The sequence below is a fragment of the Ursus maritimus genome, unplaced genomic scaffold (assembly GCF_017311325.1).
Source record: "Ursus maritimus isolate PB19 unplaced genomic scaffold, ASM1731132v1 scaffold_12, whole genome shotgun sequence".
NCBI classification, from domain to species: Eukaryota; Metazoa; Chordata; class Mammalia; order Carnivora; family Ursidae; genus Ursus; species Ursus maritimus.
In genome coordinates, this window is record NW_024423564.1 from 21,435,750 (window position 1) to 21,454,233 (window position 18,484).

General features: G+C 39.3%; 2 protein-coding genes across 2 annotated transcripts in view; one reads left to right on the forward strand and one right to left on the reverse strand.

The window, feature by feature from the left end:
• Positions 1–7,673, forward strand: part of SASS6 (SAS-6 centriolar assembly protein) — a 49,054-nt gene extending 41,381 nt beyond the window's left edge. The window contains exons 15-17 of the mRNA XM_008697661.2: positions 3,205–3,302; positions 5,679–5,773; positions 5,878–7,673. Coding sequence (XP_008695883.1) covers positions 3,205–3,302; positions 5,679–5,773; positions 5,878–5,984 — 300 coding nt within the window. The 3' untranslated portion in view covers positions 5,985–7,673. The remainder of the gene's footprint in view (positions 1–3,204; positions 3,303–5,678; positions 5,774–5,877) is intronic.
• A 388-nt stretch (positions 7,674–8,061) lies between these two features.
• MFSD14A (major facilitator superfamily domain containing 14A) overlaps positions 8,062–18,484 on the reverse strand; it is a 39,442-nt gene continuing 29,019 nt past the window's right edge. Inside the window, exons 9-12 of the mRNA XM_040626992.1 lie at positions 12,872–12,984; positions 11,456–11,553; positions 10,345–10,508; positions 8,062–9,261 (exon numbers count right to left, since the gene is read on the reverse strand). Coding sequence (XP_040482926.1) covers positions 9,055–9,261; positions 10,345–10,508; positions 11,456–11,553; positions 12,872–12,984 — 582 coding nt within the window. The 3' untranslated portion in view covers positions 8,062–9,054. The remainder of the gene's footprint in view (positions 9,262–10,344; positions 10,509–11,455; positions 11,554–12,871; positions 12,985–18,484) is intronic.

Sequence of the window (18,484 nt, forward strand, 5' to 3'; positions counted from 1 at the left end):
GTACTCCAGTTACACAGCTGATCACATATTTTTCGATTGAGACTGTTTACTTTTTTATGTTTCATTTTATATTCTAATGTTCTATCTTAAAATTTACCAATCTTTATTTCTGCAGTGTTTAATATGCTGTTATTTCTGTCCAGTGAGAAATTTGTATTTTAGGTAATGAATTTGTCATCTCTGCAAGTTCTATTTCATTCTTTTTATGTCTTTCATTTTTTCCCATTCTTTTGATTTCCATTAAATTCTTGTTCATAGTTATCATTGTTCTAACATCTCTGTCCTTGTTTTGTTATCATTTCTGTCAAATCTGGATCTGTTTTGTTGACTGTTTTTTCTTGGTATTTTCACATTTTCTTATTGTCATCTCTAGTAATTTTTGATAGAATGTGGAACATTGTCAGGGGTTACATTGTTGACTCTATGGATTTTGTTACTTCCTTTAAAGAATGGCTGCTATTTCAGTTAGTTTGGGGTTCCTTTGATCCCTTTGGAGCATTCTGCATTTTTTGTTTTCTTCTTTAGCTTTACTTCAGTGCATCTAGGGTAGCTTTTTCTCAAGAGATGGTCCAGCTCTTCTATAAAACTGTGATCTGGCTCTTCTATAAAACTGTGATTCCTGGCTCTTCACTGAATGCCCTAAATGATTACCAAAGACTTTCAACTTTGACTCCGTGATTATGAACCTTTGGAATTGTTCAGGTTAAAACTCCCATTTCTTTTTTTAGTCTTGGGGAGATTTTTTTCCCTATGCATGTGTCTAGTGCTGAGCAAAAACTTAAAGGGACCCATGTGTGGATTTCTAGAGATTTTTCTCTTTATACATTTTTTTTTTTCCATTTATTAGAGAGCGAGGAAGTGAGCATGAGCAGGAGGAGGGGCAGAGGGAGAGGAGAGAGAATCCCAAGCAGACTCCACACTGAGCATGGAGCCTAACATGGGGCTCAGCCTCGCAACCCTGAGATCATAACCTGAGCCGGAATCAAGAGACGCTTAACTGACTGAGCTATCCGGAAGCCCCTTTATAGCTTCTTTCGCATCAGAATTCTGCCCTGCAACTTCCACTCACTCCAGCCTCCCTAAAATCTGATCTTGATCTCTTCCATTTAGCAATTGTGTTTTCCCTCTGTACCTGAATTTAGGTAAAGTGCCTCCACTTGGAAAGGTGGGTCAGTTGTAGGGATCACACTTCTCTCGAAGATTATAGTTGTGTACTACCTGTTGCTCATATTTGAGACCATTCTTTTTATTTGTCCAGTTACTAATTTATGATTTTTCCTGTGTCTTATAAATTGGTATCTGGTACTTTCTTAATGTTTCTTTTTCATATTTATTTTTCTATACGGAATATTAGAATCAGCTTGTTTCACTTTCAGAAATCCTTTTTGTGTTTAAGGTTATCATGTGAAATGCATGGGTTCATGTAGGGAGAACTAATACTCTGGCATATTGAACCTTGGTAGTCAAGTACAGTAGCACATACCTTTTTAATTCGTGATTTTAACCAATAGTATCTATTGCTGTTTTGTGAGTTTTTACTAAAAATAGATATTATTTTCTCATACCTTTTTCTTTGTATGCAAGTAGTCATTTTTTTTTTTAATCTATTAGTGTGGTGACTTATATGTATACCTTTTTCTAATACACAACCCATTTGTAAATTTCTGGTATGAAACCTAAGTCGTATATTTTAGCTTGGATTTTTGTAGAGATTCTTGGATTACTTTTGATTGTTTTAAAGATTTATTTTTTATTTATTAAAGGGAGAGAGAGAGAGAGAGAAAGGAGGGACAGAGGGAGGCAGAGAGGCAGACTCCTTGCTGAGTGCAGAGCCTGAGCCTGAGATCATGACCTGAACCAAAACCAAGGATCAGCCGCTTAACTGACTGAGCCACCAGGAACCCCTACTTTTGATTGTTCTAAAATTCAAACTCCTAGCTTTCATTTAGAATCCTTAAATATAACAGACTTCGAAAATTCTTGAAAAGGAAGGAATTCTCAGAATGCATGAGGCGTATGCATCATTGTGGTAAGGAGGGAGACAGCTTTTAGAGCTACGACAATTATTTAAATGTACAGCTGACCCTGAACTGTGCTGAGGTTTGGGGGCACTGACCCCCACATTGTCAAAAAACTGCATATAACTTTTGACCCCCCCCAAATTGAACTACTGTATTTTTAATATATATTTATATATTTTTTCACCTCACCCCCCCATGAATGTATTTTATATTGTGGTTGAAAAGAAGTTGCCAAATGACAACAAGCAAAGGGAAGGTAGAAGAAAGATACAGGGTAGGCTGGAACGGCAGGACACTCACCTGGTTTTGGCACGCCTCTTCCCACTCCCTGTGTGCGTGAAGGTTAGTTCATTGAAGCCTTGAACTGAGAGGCAGCAAAGGAACCAGCACTGGAGAGGGATTCTTGCTGAAGTGGTAGGGCCAGTTACTGGTCCTACTTGGCCAGGAATCACAGAATAATACCACATCACCAAAGGGCCTGGGGGAACCTCACAATGACAGGAAAAAGCCTGCAATGCAGAGCAGACAGCAGGGGGAGGTGCCGTCCGCCATACTGAATGTTCTCCAAGTGGATGAGCTAACACCCCGGGGATCTAGCGGCTCACAGCTTGCCAGCATTTCCTGTAAGCAGAAGCTGCCTTAGGATCATGTAGGGAGTCAAGTGGATCAAGCCAACCTAGAGAGATGGTGGTAAAGGTGCTCTGCCGTCCCCTGGACGTTGCATAGAAGGAAGTTTTCTGCATTTCTGGATAGTGGATAAGGAGTGTTACTCCAGGATCCAGTTTTGCTAACTTTGGGTGGTGATGAGGAGACGTCTGGTACCTCATTCTACTGTACTGTATTTATTGACCAAAGTCTGTGTGTAAGTAGATCCCCGCAGTTCAAACCCAGGTTGTTCAGCTGGATTAATGTTTGTTTTTGTTTCAAAATAATTGTTAAGAGAATCCTTTTATGCTGTTCATCTTGGCTTCTATTACAGGAATGTTTTTGACAGAGAAATAGGATTTGTTGTTGTTGTTGTTGTTAAATCTGCTCAAGCAGATGTGCTGTGTTATAAAATTCGTCTTGATCCTTTCCTCTGTGGTCTAGATTTATCAGGAAAAAAATTTCACCACTTGTCTCCGGATGGAACTGTCTCAGTTCTCGCTCATTCAGTTACACAAGGTGTTTTCCCTCTTTGCAGGTTCAGTTCAACTTGCAGTTTACAAAACCAAATACATCACTAGGAGATGTTCATTCAGGAACAACTATTAGTGTGCCTTGCTCAACTGATAAGGAAAAGTAAGTACTTGTTGGCATAAAATTTAATGTTTGCAATTTTGAAAGTTATCTTAAATAATTTTTATCCGTGCTTGAAAGCTTTGATGCCCACTTATTTGTGACATTTTAAGTTGCCGGTCAGTGGGATTGAAGTGGAGTTCCTTTTATCTGTAAGAAAGAGATTTCCCATATTTTTTTTAACTGTAGAAGACAGTTAAACATACAGTAAAATTTTATTTTTTAAGAGAGACTTTCCTAGATAAGTGAACTACCTTTCATCTGCTTTTGGTCAAGTAGATAGAAATCTTTTTAACTCCGTTTAGTGTGGCTTTTGTTTTTGTTTGCTTATATGGCTGTGTCTGCCTCTGGAAGCGCTCCATTTTCTGAATTAATGCTTCCAGTGTAAAGTACTCCGAGAAGCCAGCTATTTTATTTTATTTTATTTTATTTTATTTTATTTTATTTTTTATTTTATTTTATTATTTATATTTTAAAGACTTATTTATTTTAGCACATGAGAGGACCCTGAGATCATGACCTGAGCTGAAACCGAGAGTCAGACCCTTAACCGACTGAGCCACCCAGGCGACCCAGAAGCCAACTATTTTAAACTGCTAGAATTCTTTGCCAAGAATAACAAGGCTTGTGAGATTGTCCCATACCTACCAAAATAAGCTTTAATTTTATGACTTGTTTTGCCTACTCAGAAATGCCTTTGTATTTTTTAGCTTTTACACAGGTTTTACCTAGTGAGGTTTGTCCATCAGTGAGTTGTGACTACATGAAACAGCTCGTGAAAACTTGTCTCTCCGGGTAGTCTCTCTGGTAGTCTACACGTTTGTACAATTTTTTCTTATTATGCTTCCTACTTTAATCACTCATTACCATGAGCTATCATCATTCCAATATATTGCACAATAAATTACTAATAGTTCCAAGAGGCTTCTTATCCCAGTTCTCTGGCTCTTATTCATTAGCTTCTCTAAAATTGGCACCAACATGAATATTACAATAGTTCATGAGCCTCTCTTTTAAAAAACAGATTCTTTGAAGTCTTGAAATGTATGTATTTGTTATATTTAATCTCACACTTGTTCAAGAGGCAGAGAGAGCATCTGGAATTCGTGTTAATAGTAGAACACCATGTTTATATATTTAACTCTGTCCTACACACCAAGAGCAATTTTACTTGCAGAAAATACCATATTTGGGGGCCCCTGGGTGGCTCAGTAGTTAAGCGTCTGCCTTCAGCTCCTGCTCTGCTGGGAGCCTGCTTCTTCCTCTCCCACTCCCCCTGCTTGTGTTCCTTCTCTTGCTGGCTGTCTCTCTGTCAAATAAATAAATAAAATCTTAAAAAAAAAATGAAAATACTGTATTTGTGGTACAAAATCAGACATGTGTCCATAAAATTAGGACTGTTCAGCTATTTTGAGTATTTTCTGTTTGTAATTGGCTTTTTCCATTATTTGTTGTCAGCTAGGAAAAAGTGGCAATGGGTATCAAAAGTTAAAGGAAAAAAAGTTAAAATTGAAAGAAATACCTATTCACCCACTTACTTCTTTTCTGAAAATTGGAAAAAGACCATTTAATTTTAAGAATGTGCATTGTTTTACGAGTGCCTTTAAATTCTTGTTACATGGAACTACTAAAGAAGCTTGGCACTGGACAGATTTAGAAAAAAGGAATATGGTGGTAGAAAGGGGAAAAATACAACTATGTAAATGCCCCCCATGTTTTTCTAGAATTTTATATTTGTATTCATCTGACTAAAATTTATTAATTTTAATAGTGCATATTAATGACAAGTTTGAAGTACTATAAAATTTTGAAGTGCTTTTGGCAAAGGAAAAATCTTACTCATATTTTTTTTTTTTTATTTTTTTAAAGTAGGCCCCATGCCTAGTTTCAAATGCAATGAAGGGCTTGAACTCACAACCCTGAGATCAAGACCTGAGCTAAGATCGATTTGAAGGGTTAACCAAATGAGCCACCCAGGCGCCCCTTACTCATTTTAAATACAAGAGGAGATAGGAATTATTAAATAATGATATTCTTGAAGCATGAACATGTTTTCATCCATCATGTATCACTTATGCATTGTCGTTTTACAGTTTCATAGTACTGGAGTTTTCATTTCCCCTATAGTCTTTATCTTAGCACTTCAACTTACTAGTGTTATTATGGTCTCTTCACTGGGAAGGGTATTTTGGTTTATGGATAAATTACTTGCTTAAGAAACCAGTGAAGAATGATTTATTTTGAACAAAGCTATAAACACAATTAGTTTATTTTATATATAGTATATGTATGTCTGTAGATTAGATGAACCTTCAAAATTATTAAAGTGAAAATAAGGCTTTGTTAAAATAAGTAAATAATTACTATTTTCCTTTCAAGTGGTGCAAATTTAGGGCTGGAATCTAAATACCTGAAGAAAAGGGAAGATAGCATTCCTTTACGTGGGCTCAGCCAAAACCTGTTCAATAAACCAGGTGAGAGGACAGTTCTGAAATGGATTTTACACTGTGGTTTAATTGACTATATTTTATAAAGACTTAAGTGAATACAAATAATCTTTTTTTGTCCTCATTTGCAGACCATCAAAAAGATGGCACTTTGGGAGCATTACAGACATCTTCCAAACCCGCAGTGCTCCCTCCTGCATCTTCCGCGTATTTCCCCGGGCAGTTAACAAACAGTTAATGCCGGTGTTGTCTTCTACTTCTTATTGAAATTTCAGAAATTCCCATGGTTTAAAAATATATGAACAGCATAGATCAAACTACGCCAGCAAGTTTCAAAGTTTACTTGAGCTTCCTGTATTAGATTGTCTGGATCCTTTCTAAGAACTGCTGTCGTTTCATGGCAAGCTACAGGAGCCAGTTTCTACTTGGGGGCCTAGTGTGAAGATTCTGAGTAAATGACACTTTTTAGTTTGTGAACATGGTTGTTTTATAGAATAATAGTATGAATTTTATTAAATGAATCCTTAGAAATTCTCAGAGGTTCTAAGGAAAGAGTTGATCCTTATAAGGGACGTTCTAGTCATTGAGTATCTGGGTAAATGAAAACCTGTTCAGACATATGAAACCAAAGAATGTCAATAATTCATTTATCATTTTCATTAGTAAAATAAGAGTTTTAAATTTAACACCTGAAAATTATGAGGGAAAATTATTATCTCCAAAGATAAGTATATTATTGATATTTACAGTAAAGGGAAAAGTCCTAAAATTACCTTCAATGAATGAAATTAATCCTTCATAGCAAGTAAGTATTTTCTTTGCAGCATCTTTAAATTAGCTATTGAACAAGTCTAAGTAATTCTGATAAATTACAAAAATAATTTGGACTATGTATTTATGTATTTATAACTTGACAATGTATTTATATAACCCAGATTGGGTATAAAGTGCTTTTAATCATTTGAGCTGCAAAGTTTATAGAATTTCAGTGCTTCCTGGAAATCTACACTTACCAAGTTTTTCTCTTTTGTTTGGAGTTTTATTGGTTTGTTATGCAGTTAAATCTATATTAGTGGAAAGTTTTAAAAATAAGTACTATACAGAATACTTTTAGAGCATCATGAATATTCATTTTTTAAAATCAGATTGGGTTCATTTTAATGTTTGCTTATTAATAAGGTAAGCAAAATGAATAACTTCTAGAAGTTACAACTTTTTTCTCTCCCCTGTAACCAACCCAGTTTCAAGTAAGAATTTAAAAAAATGAGGTCAGAAAAATCCACCTAGAATCAAAGTTTCCCATTTTGTTTTCTTGTTGATGATCGCCCAGTCCAGAGGAACGTTCTCTTCCAAAACGTATAAATCTTGTTTGCAAGGATTGCTAATGCTCTTGTGATTTTTAAAAAACTATTTTCAAGGACCTTACTACACAGATGAGGAAAGAGAATTCAGTATATTAATATCAATGTTATCGGGTTCCTGATAAGACAAAGAATGTATTTGCTCATATTTTTCTGAAGCCACAATACTGAGTCTTGATACTTTGAAACTGCTGGTAGTTGGCAAGCAGTCTTAACTAGGGGATTTATTCTAAAAAATTTAGTAACCATTATTGGGTAGTGACTTTTTGTATGTGACTTGTCATTTCAATATACTAAAGGAGTATTAGTAAGAATACTTGGTAGCACTTACTAATAATCTGGAAAGTAGCCTCTTGGTGATATTAGAATCTTTCCTGTAAATATTATGTAATATATATAAAACATTGTGACAGGGTTTGGATGGGACTTAGGACATACAGGTAGTTCTTTTTTATTTGAAATTGTTTTGCAGTGTACAGCTGTACATGTGTTAATAATCACAAGGTTGCACTAAATGTATTTCTGTAAACTGTGAGCTTTGTTAATAAAGTATTTATGGAGTATGACTTGTATATAAAAACAGAAACAGCATTGATCTACAGTTGTTGACTATGCTTAGAATTTAAGTACTTCCGTTTAATTTACGGACTAAGTTTTCATTTCTTGTCTTTCCTACAGGAGTATTTTGTAGTGAGGGAGAAAAAAAAGGGATTGAAGGGAAAACGGTGTAAAGCTTTGATTTGTTACTGTAAAAATGATTATGGTAACAAATAAAGCCAAAACAGACCTTATAGGGAATCACAGATCAAGACTTTCTTTTAAAAAAAAAATCATTAAAATATTTAATTTTATTAACAGAATATTTACATTTCTTTTAAGACCTTATTTAACCATAGTGAATGTTCCAAGTTTAAAAAGCATTGAGCAATAACCACACACAAGGTGAAAACAGTGTAAACTATACAATACTTTATGTACAATTTTTACAAAGTAACACTTTTTTAAATAATATAACTGGACACAAAAATATACACTTTAGAGAAATTCACATCAGTAATTGTATAAAGCTCTCTTCTAGGGTCCTGAAAATTTAGGACAAACATTAGCTCTGTAAATAAAGTGTTACTGTGACAGTCCTGAAAGGCCACTATATATATTTATCTACATATAGATATCACATTGACATTTTCAAGGCTACCAGCTTTACTATATAATTTTTTAGATTATGTATTCAAGTGTTGAGGTTCTTATGATTATGCAAACGTTAAAAGAATAGTGGTATAAGTAGCTGGGGAACAAATCCGAGCCAGCGTTTATTTAGATTTACAGACTCTACCCCAATTTAAATTCTAAATGGCTGATATTTTCTCATTTCAAAAACAGTGGTGAATGTTTAAAATAAAATTACTACAAACAAGCTTGAAACATGATTCAGATTTAGTACAATTTTGTTTTTTTTTTAATGCAAACAATTCATGTACCATTTCTTTACTTTAGTGCATCTGCATTAAGGCTTTGAATTATTTGACCCAAGATTTTACAATGTTAAAAACGAACAGGTCCATAACCGTACTCCCTACTCTGTCTCGCTGTGAGTCAGCGTCAATAGAGTTAAAGCTCAACACCTGAAGGAAACGGTAGCAGAGACGTTGCTAGTATCTAAGAAGGTACGTATATAGTTTTTAATTAAAGGATGTATAATAAAACAAAAAGCTTAGTGGCAAGAAATTGGTGCTAATAAACAAAAGGTTTCTTTTCAAAAGAAATTGTAACATCTTTGGAAAACTGTCCGGTTCTGGTTCTTTCTTTAGTTCCCACGGAGTTCATGCAGATACATTTCTTAAGACAATCTTAAAGTACATCATAGATGGAAATGGAATGTACGTCCAGAACTACAGGGGAAAACTAAGACCTGGTGTGATAGAAAAGTCTTCCTGATTTCAGTCCTCACACGTTTGTGTCCTGGAGTAAAGGTTCTTTGGCCTCTCCTGGCGCTTGTGTACTATGAGGATGGCTGTGGCTGCCACAGTGCTTTCTCCAGCTGCTGGACCGTAAGCTTAAATTGGTATGTTCTGGAATAAACAAGGCAACAAGCAGAGCCAGCAGTACTGAACAGGCTCCAAAGAGGAAGGGGGGGCCAGGGATGATCGAATTCTGAGAAAGAAAAAGATAATTAGGATTATTGCACCGACATCTCTGCTCCTAAGAAACTGCTTATTTTTTAGTAATCCCAGATGGCTATGAATTACAAGCCAAGGGCTTCTCTCATCAGAGCCACAGATGCATTTGCTTTTCAGGAGAAAAGGGACACTATCATACTCTCACTATAAAATTCTGAGGATAACAGCTGATCCAACAAACAGCCACAAGATTTGTTTAAAAACAGCTTATGCAAAAGTAGACTGTCGCTTGCAGCACAGAATCTGAACACATGCTCTGAGCCTTCGCCGCCTCAGTTCAACAGGAAGATCTCACAAGGACAATTAAGTAGCATATGCTGTTAACCACAGGAGCGGAATCAGTGACCGTTTTCTTTGTTTTAAAAGCTAAATACATTCTCTAGTAACTGTAAGTGCGGGAAACACAGCTGATGCTGTTACCGTAAGAATCAAAAAGGCCTTTGTTTTAGCCCAAAGTTACGTTCATTCTTAGCAAAAACTCGCACAGCCAGTTTAACCTGTGTCTGGCCCACAAACAAACATTCATTTCTATTTAAAAGCAGCCGTGGCTGGCAGATCAGTGCGCGCTGCGCTGACAACAAGGGACCAAGGAGCTGCCCGGACTGGCTGCGGTGGGGATGTTGCCGTTAGTGTTTTCAGTTGGAAGGAGGGCAAGTACAGCAAACAAGTGCATGAAGCCGTGAAGCAGCACCTCCCGGCCACCCCCACAGAGGGCAGGCCTCACCTGGGGCCCCGAGCAGCGCGCACGGCCCGAGGGGACAGCGGACAGAGCGCACGGCCCGAGGGGACAGCGGACAGACGGGTGGCCGTTACCCGTGCCATGAGGTGTCCTATCACCAACTAGAATATGTCAGTAATTCTTAAATTCTCCAGGGAAAAGGTATGACCAGCTGATTTCAAAAAGAGGCAAGTGGGAGCACAGTCCCTTCGGCTTTGGTTTTTAAGTGCTGTAGATCTAAAGTAATCATCTCACATAAAAGCTTGGGTGACCAAAAACCATTTTCTCTTTCAATCCAGCCAAATGAACTGTACTTTTATCACGTGAATGAAGAATTACCTGTTCAAAGTGGTGCTGTGGGCTTGTGTTTGTTCCCAAGTCTGTTCCTGTCATTGGCAGTTCCTTAAGTTCCACGTGGAATATGTAGAAGATGAATCCGTAAAGAGCTGGTCCCAGACCATTGCACAACCCTCGGATTCCTGTTATCATTCCCTGAACAACACCTAAATTGTTCACACAAGTTATGTAATGCACCGCGTATTTTTTCCTGCCCTAGAACCAGTACAAACAGGAAGTCCGTCTAAAACCAACGTTCTCATCAGACACTAGCAATTTACCAAGATGGCATTAAAGAGCACTCAGAAGCCATCAGATCCACAAAGTAACGTGTTACAGATGTGAGATCCGGTAAACCCAACCCAGACATAGGTCAGTTTAAATAGGTGGGCAAAAGCACTTGCCCTTTAAAACATCCCTGGCTAAAAATCAGGCATGAGTTCACAAGTATATTTGTTAAAAAAATAAAACAACAAAAAAAACTCCCCCAAGCAGCTACTTAAGACCCCACTGAGTCAAATACAGAGTTTGAGTTTTGCTTTTCTCTGGGATCTTTTCTCAAATTTAAAATGCAATTTGCTTTAGTGACAGGCCTTTCCTTCCTCATTTATCAACCAAGTCATTGCCGCCACTCTTTTGTAACACCCCCCTTCTTTCCCCTTTATGACTAGAGAAAACACACCCTTTTCAAGGAATTATTTACCTGTTAGCGTTTTGAGAATTAAATGTTCCAATCACTAAAAGCGTAAGATAAAAATGTTTTCTAAGGTCTTTAGATAACTGAAACCTAAGATTTAAATAAAAGGGTTACTTAACCCCAAGGTGTCTAGCCCATCATAGCAAACACTTAATAGTGAACATAAGGTGGCCAGCCTACATCCCTAGACCTTCTAGCAAAAGAACAGATACGGCCACGTATTCAGAGCGAGAGACATGGTTACAGATGTCCACCTAAGGACAATACCCTGGAATCTGCTTTTCCTCCTACCAGTGAAAGCAATTTTAAATTCTTTACTTTGAAGATACACTTACAATTCTGTACTGAGGAAGGAAACAGAACCTAGGATTCAGGTAGACTGTGCTTTGAAATAATTATGGGTTCTTGTCAACTCACCTTGTTGATCAGCATCAGCGGTTCGTGAAACAAGGGCACTGACCGCTGGAAAGGTGATGCTAGACATGGCTGCTACCGCCCCGGCGGCCCACATCATCCTGTAACCAGAAGCAGCAAAACAAAAATACATTCTCCACTGTGCCTGTCAGTCAGGATACACACGGGAATTCAAGCGACTGTTACTGCAAGATGTCCGTGGTACAGGGAAAAGGAGAACCGTACTTGGTCTATTCCTTCCTTCCTGCGTGACTCTGGGCAAGTCGCTCTAAGGCCTGAGCGGCAGGTGGGGGCGGGGAGGCCGCTGAGAATAACCTACATCGTTACGTGCCCGCAGCCAGGGAGTCACTGCGGCCGTTCCCGCAGACTCGGGCTTCAGTGCGAAGCTGCCGATCTGATCTAAGCCTTGGGTGCTCGGGGCCTGAAACCCGAAGTAAGTGTTTTACATCCTTTAAAGTGCGAGCACCCGTTTGTGAAACTAGCCTGGAAAACAACATCCATCAAACACATTCCTGATGCTACTCCTCTCCAAACGCAAACACAGGTCGTATGTTCAGGGGGGTGAAACCTGAGGGAAGCGAGTTGAGCCCCGTCATCCCGAGCACAGCGGCGCGCCTGCGCGGCCTGACCTCGACATCACGAGCGCCAGCCCCCTGCAGGCCACCAGACTGGCAAGGAAAGCACAGAGCCTTTTCTCTGGCATGAAGCTGGGACCAAAACAATCGGGCTTTCTCAATTAACTTCTGGCCTGTCGTCAGTAATGATCACTGATTCTATACAACATTTTTTTTTTCCTAACCAGAAAATTAAAAAAAGTAACGCTAGCTTTCAGGGCTTTGTTGCTTTGCGATTACATGTTTTATCCTAATGACAGACTGATACAAAAATGCTCAGTAGAGATTTAAAAACTAATCTCATTTCTGTCACATAGAAAATGTCACACCTTTCTATCTTTAAGCCATTCTAGAATATGTAAATACACAAGTGCGAAATCTGTATCACATACATTTTGAGAGAAAAAAAGCACAGTAGGAGACAGATTAAAATCTAGTAACACTAAGCCCCAGATGAGAAGCAAATACAAAAAAGTCTGTCAATGAGGGGCACCTGGGTGGCTCAGCCAGCTGGGTGTCCGACTCCTGATTTTGGCTCAGGGTCCTGGGATTGACCTCCACACCAGGCTCTGTGCTCAGCAGGGAATCTGCTGGGGATTCGTCCTCTCCCTCTGCCCCTCCCCCAACACTTAATAGTGAACATAAGGTGGCCAGCCTACATCCCTAGACCTTCTAGCAAAGGTATGCTCATGCTTTCTCTCCTCTCCAAAATAAATCTTTAAAAAAGTCTGTCAATTATACCTCAATAAAGCTGAAAAAAAGAAAAAGGCAAACATCAAAAATTTAAAAATTAAAATATACCTACCAAGGTTCTGAACCAAAGCCATACCATGCCAGCTGTAATATCTGAAATCCTAGACCCAATAAAATGGTGTTCTTATTTCCAATTGACCGCATAAGTAAACTCAAGACTATGGTCTAGAAAAGAAGAAAAACCAGAACAGAATCGTTTATCAGAAAAGAGCTTTTTAAAAATAAAAATAAAAAATACTTGGTGACTCCCTTCAATTCTGTAATATAAAAGGACTACCACCACTTTTCTACATTTTGGTTTTTTAACAATTGCCCTGAATACATTTTGAGACCATTACTCCGGGTCATACAGAGCAAATGAAAAGTCCCTTTGCTGACACAGGTCCAGATTCAGGGAGGAAGAATGAAAACAGAAAAGTGAACTTTCTATTCAGTACATTTCTACTGACCACTTAAATCAGAAATTGTAAGCAGTATCCTCAAAAGGTTCGAACCAATGATTTGGGGATCCCTGTTATATAACAGCTTTAAAAGTTTTTACGGGTCCAAGTTAATCCAAAATGCTTATCCTCCCAACTAAGCAAAAGTGACAGTACAAGAATTAGTCTATATCCTTCACCTAAATTATTGCTGAAAGCATGATGCTTTTACAAACAGTAAATAGGTGTAATAAGTATGATTTGGGAATAGTACAGTATAAGAACACAGCCTTTGGAAAAAACAGCCTGTATCATAATTTTGGCTCTGGGACCCTGGGCAAGTTACTTCACACTGAAACAGTTCTGTCTCTTACAAAATGGCAATAATAGTACCTACTTCAAAATTCTGTCATGTCGGTTAGAGGAAATATTTACAAAATGCTTGGCATTGTGCTTGGCACACAGTAGGTGTTTAATAAACAATATTATGGGTTGGATGGGTTTTCTTTTCCTTCAAAGCTAAAAGAAATTCAGCAATCATTTGGGGTCATCGGAAAATATTTCTTGCTATTTTTTTTATTTTTATTTTATTTATTTGACAGAGAGCACAAAACGGAACACAAACACGGGGGACCTGGAGAGGAAGAAGCAGGCTCCCCGTTGAGCAGGGAGCCCGACTCGGGACTTGATCCCAGGATGCTAGGATCATGACCTGAGCTGAAGGCAGACGCTTAATGACTGAGCCATCCAGGCACCCTCAGTATGAAGAATTTTAAACTGATATTTGATAATTGCACATTTACAATGTCAGCCAGTCATCAAGTAGTGATTTCCTGAGTTATTTTCACCTTTTCCTCTGTGGACTTACTAGCTATCTTAAGTAGTATATTCAGTACTTTCATTAGAATAGCAAGGAATAGAGGTGCCTGGGTGGCTCAGTTGGTTAAGTGTCTACCTTCGGCTCAGGTCATGATCCCAGGGTCCTAAGATCGAGCCCCACAGAGTCCCACATCGGGCTCCCTGCTCAGTGGGGAGTCTGCTTCTCCCTCTGCCACCACCCCCCACCCCCGGCTCATGCTCACACTCTTTCCCAAAACTAATAAAATCTTTAAAATAAATTAAATTCTTTAAATTGAAATAACCATATAAGAGCTTAATCAGATACAATCACAGGCAGTGGAAAGCAAATGAAGAGTCCTGTAAGGGTTCTTGAACAATTAACACGCTCATCGCTTTCTTCTCTCAGATTTCCCCTTAAATCAGTAGTGAGTATAAGACTGAGTTCTGGGGGCGCCTGGGTGGCTCAGTCGTTAAGCATCTGCCTTCAGCTCAGGGCGTGATCCCAGAGTCCTAGGATCGAGCCCCACGTCGGACTCCCTGCTCCCCTGGGAGCCTGCTTCTTTCTCTCCCACTCTCCCTGCTTGTGTTCCCTCTCTTCCGGAGTTCTGGGATCGAGCCCCACATCAGGCTCCTCTGCTATGAGCCTGCTTCTTCCTCTCCCGCTCCCCTGCTTGGGTTCCCTCTCTCACTGGCTGTCTCTCTCTGTCAAATAAATAAATAAAATCTTTAAAACAAACAAAAAAGACTGAGTTCCACAAGGCATGGAACCTTGCCGGATTACATTCTTCTCAACAACCACAACCACAAAAGGGAACTCACCCAGAGTAAGCAGTTAGCAAAGAAAAACTTCCTGTATACAGCACACCCTACCTGGGAACACTGATTTTCTCCCCAAGGGCAGGAACTTTCCTTAAATATCTGTACCTTTGTATCCTAGCAGCTACCGTACGTTCTTAGTATTTATTGGAAGTATGTCATTTTTAAATATGTCACAATATCCTCAATAATAATGGGATAAATTACCTAGTATATACAGTGTGCTAGACAAGAAAAATTATTTAGTGTAACTCATTTTGTCCCGAAGGTTAAATGATTAATTTAACCAAGATGTACATAGCTAGTTAACAGTTAACTGCCATCAGTTTTGGTCAGTTAATCAAATATTTGCCAAATTCCTACCACATTCCACTCCTATTCTAGGTCTAAGGGAACTGACCCAAAGGTCAGGGAATAGGTCAAAGTACAGGTCAGCAAATAGAATACCTCATCTTGGAGAGAGATGGACGTAAGTGTACTGGTTTAGCAGTGTAACTGCAGGTTGTAGCTGCTATGGAAAAAAACTGAAATGGGGTAGCGGGGCGGAGGTGCTGCTTGAACCAGGACGGGCAGAGAAGGCCCTTCTGAGGTGGCAGCTGAATGGGGAGGGAGGTGGCTATGTGAGTATCTCAGGGAACAGTGCTCCAAGCAGGGGTGACAGCAGATGCAAAGGCCCTAAACTGGAGTATTCAACGACATGGGAGAATGGGACAAAATGAGGTCCCGCTGAGTCTAGGTTTTATTCTGGTTGCAATGGCAAGTACATTTTACAAGAGGATTAAAATTTCACTCTACAGGAGCGCCCGAGTGGCTCAAGCGTCTCACTCTTGATTTCGGCTAGGTCATGATCTCAGGGTTGTGTGATCAAGCCCCGTATAGGGCTCCATGCTCAGTGTGGAGTCTGCTTGAGATTCTCTCTCTCTCTCCTTCTGCCCCTCCCCCTGCTCACACTCGCTCTAAATAAAATCTTTAAAAAAATTCACTTTACAAAAATTACTTTGCCAAGTGGCGCATAAACTGTAGGGCAACAAACACGGAAGTCACAAGACCAGATGGAGGCAACAGCCAGGGCTTAGAGTGGCTACTGCTAACAGAGCGGGGGAGAAATGCTTCAATTCAGCATGACTTTGGAGACAGAGGTGACAGGAGAAACCATGTGAGGGACTGAATGTGTGGTAAGGATAAAGAACGGCAGGAATCAACAAAAATGACACCAAGGTTTGTTGTGGCCCCGACAACCAGGGGTGCGCTGACTCCCATCAGTGAGATGAGCAGTGCTAAGGGAAGGAATCCAGACTTTAGTTTTGCTTATATCGAGTTTAAGACGCCCAACACGTGTGTCAGCCAGGAGCTCAGGGGCTGGCCTGGAGGTAGAAATTTGGGAGTCCCCGACATTATGGAGGACTAGAGAAGAGCACTGAGGAAGGAAATATGTCCAACAACATCCCTGCACTCATGTAAACATTTATTTAGTGCATGAGTTAGAACTCACGCCTCCTGGCACCAAAGAAGTGATGGGGCCTAAAAGCCCCAGAGGGGACAGCAACCATTTGGCTCCCACTGGAAAGTGGGTCTGTCCATGTTTCCAGATCTCATCATTTAGGGGGAGAAGCTACATACACATATTTTCATATAACCTCCCAGTTTTTAAATGCTTACTACTAATTTTTAAAATAAGTATGTGTGTATGATTTATTGATTCTGTTTTTTTTAAGTAATCTCTACACCCAACATGGGGCTTGAACTCCCAACCCCAGGACCAAGAGTCACATGCTCTACCGACTGAGCCAACCAGGCGCCCTTTTTAAAGTTTTAAAACAGCATGGGAAAAAAACCCCACTGGCCTCTAATTTAGCACTGAACAGGGCTGCAGGCACAGTACAGGGCGCTACAGTGACCAAGACGAATGTGATATAATCCTGACCTCAGTCTACTCAGAGCTCTACCAGGACCCAAAATCTACCGAGGCAAAAATAATCAAAAATAAACAGAGGTAAAAGCGATAGTACAGCGTATTCTATACAATGACAGAGCTATGCCTCAGTTAGTATGGGAACCTGGAGAAAGGATACTCAGGGCAGAGGGAGGGGAGGCAGAAACAGCAGGAACGAAGGCACAAGGGCAAGCAGTAACAAGAGCGGGCACCAAGTTATTCTCAACTGTATACTTGACATAAATGAGAATACAAGACAATTCTTCTACCTTTGGGGTTTATAGTACGCTTAGTATTTTAGTTCATATAACGACAGCGATGTAATGATCAGTATTTCTATGTACACTACATACTTCCATTCACCTGTTCTTGAAGTCCAACTAATTTTCTCACTTTTTTAAATGTGAAAATTCATCTCAAAAACGGTATTTCTACATAGCCCTCAAAAGCTAAATGGTCATTTCAGGACCATACTCCTTGTGGGCTGGGTACATAAGGCCTGCTGTACCGCCAGTGCTGGCTGGCTGGTGGCTCATTTCCCCCCAGACTCCAAGCACTGCGAGCGCTCCCCACACAAACCCAACCACGCCCCTCCTGCATCCACAGCTGTTTCCATCTTGCATCCTTGTGCCAGGTGCCCTCTGCTGAGCACAGGGAAAACTTCCTCCAGAGCACCTTCACTTCACTCAAGCAGTGTTACTCCCGAATGTATAAGGCACCTGCAGCTTCCACGATCAGTGAAATATGGAACAGAACTTACTAACACTTTAGAGCTGTTCATCTCCTAAGTGCCATGATAGTAAATGGTAGCTTGTTCTCTTTGTCTAAATCTTGAACAAAATATTAGCAAACAGAATCTCAGCAATGTATGAAAAAGATAAGACATCGTGACCAAGCTGGATTTTTCTAGGATTCAAGGTTGGTGTAACATTCGATAATTCCTCAAGCTCTATTCTTACTGTCTGTACATTTTCCTTGGTGTTATGCTTCAGAAAGGTTTTTTTTAAAAAGCTATTTTTACATATAGGCAACAATATACTTTTCCCCAAAGCTGAAGTGCACTTTTCTGACAGCCAGGAATGCATATTTAAATGCAACATTATTCCTGATTAAGGAGCTTCAAGATAAAATGGAAGTTAGACTGGGGTAACTGGGGGATGGACATTAAGGACGGCACATGATATAATAAGCATAGGTATTATATAGGACTGATGAATCACTGACCTCTACCTCTGGAACCAGTAATATATGTTAATTGAATCTGAATTTGAAAAAATATTTTAAAAATAAATAAAAATTAATTAATAAAACGGAAGTTAGAAATAGTTCTAATTCCCAATGCCATATGTATGCATGTGTAGGGCCATGGGTATATTATAGAATTTAAATTTAAATTTGAAATTTATCACTAAACCTACCAAAAATTCAAAAATGATGAAATCTGCAGAAGGAATCCTACACCTAAGAGATGGTAAAACATCTAAGGGTCCTATTAAATGGACCCTGCCTTTCATTTTCTGAGGAACAGAATAAAACAAACAAAGCTGCAATCTAGAAGACGAGATCGAAGGTGAGAAAGAGTGTTAGATCACCTACAGTCTAGAAAAAGCAAAGCTCAACAGGAAGAAATGCGTAGGGCTTTGTTCATGGAAAGGAG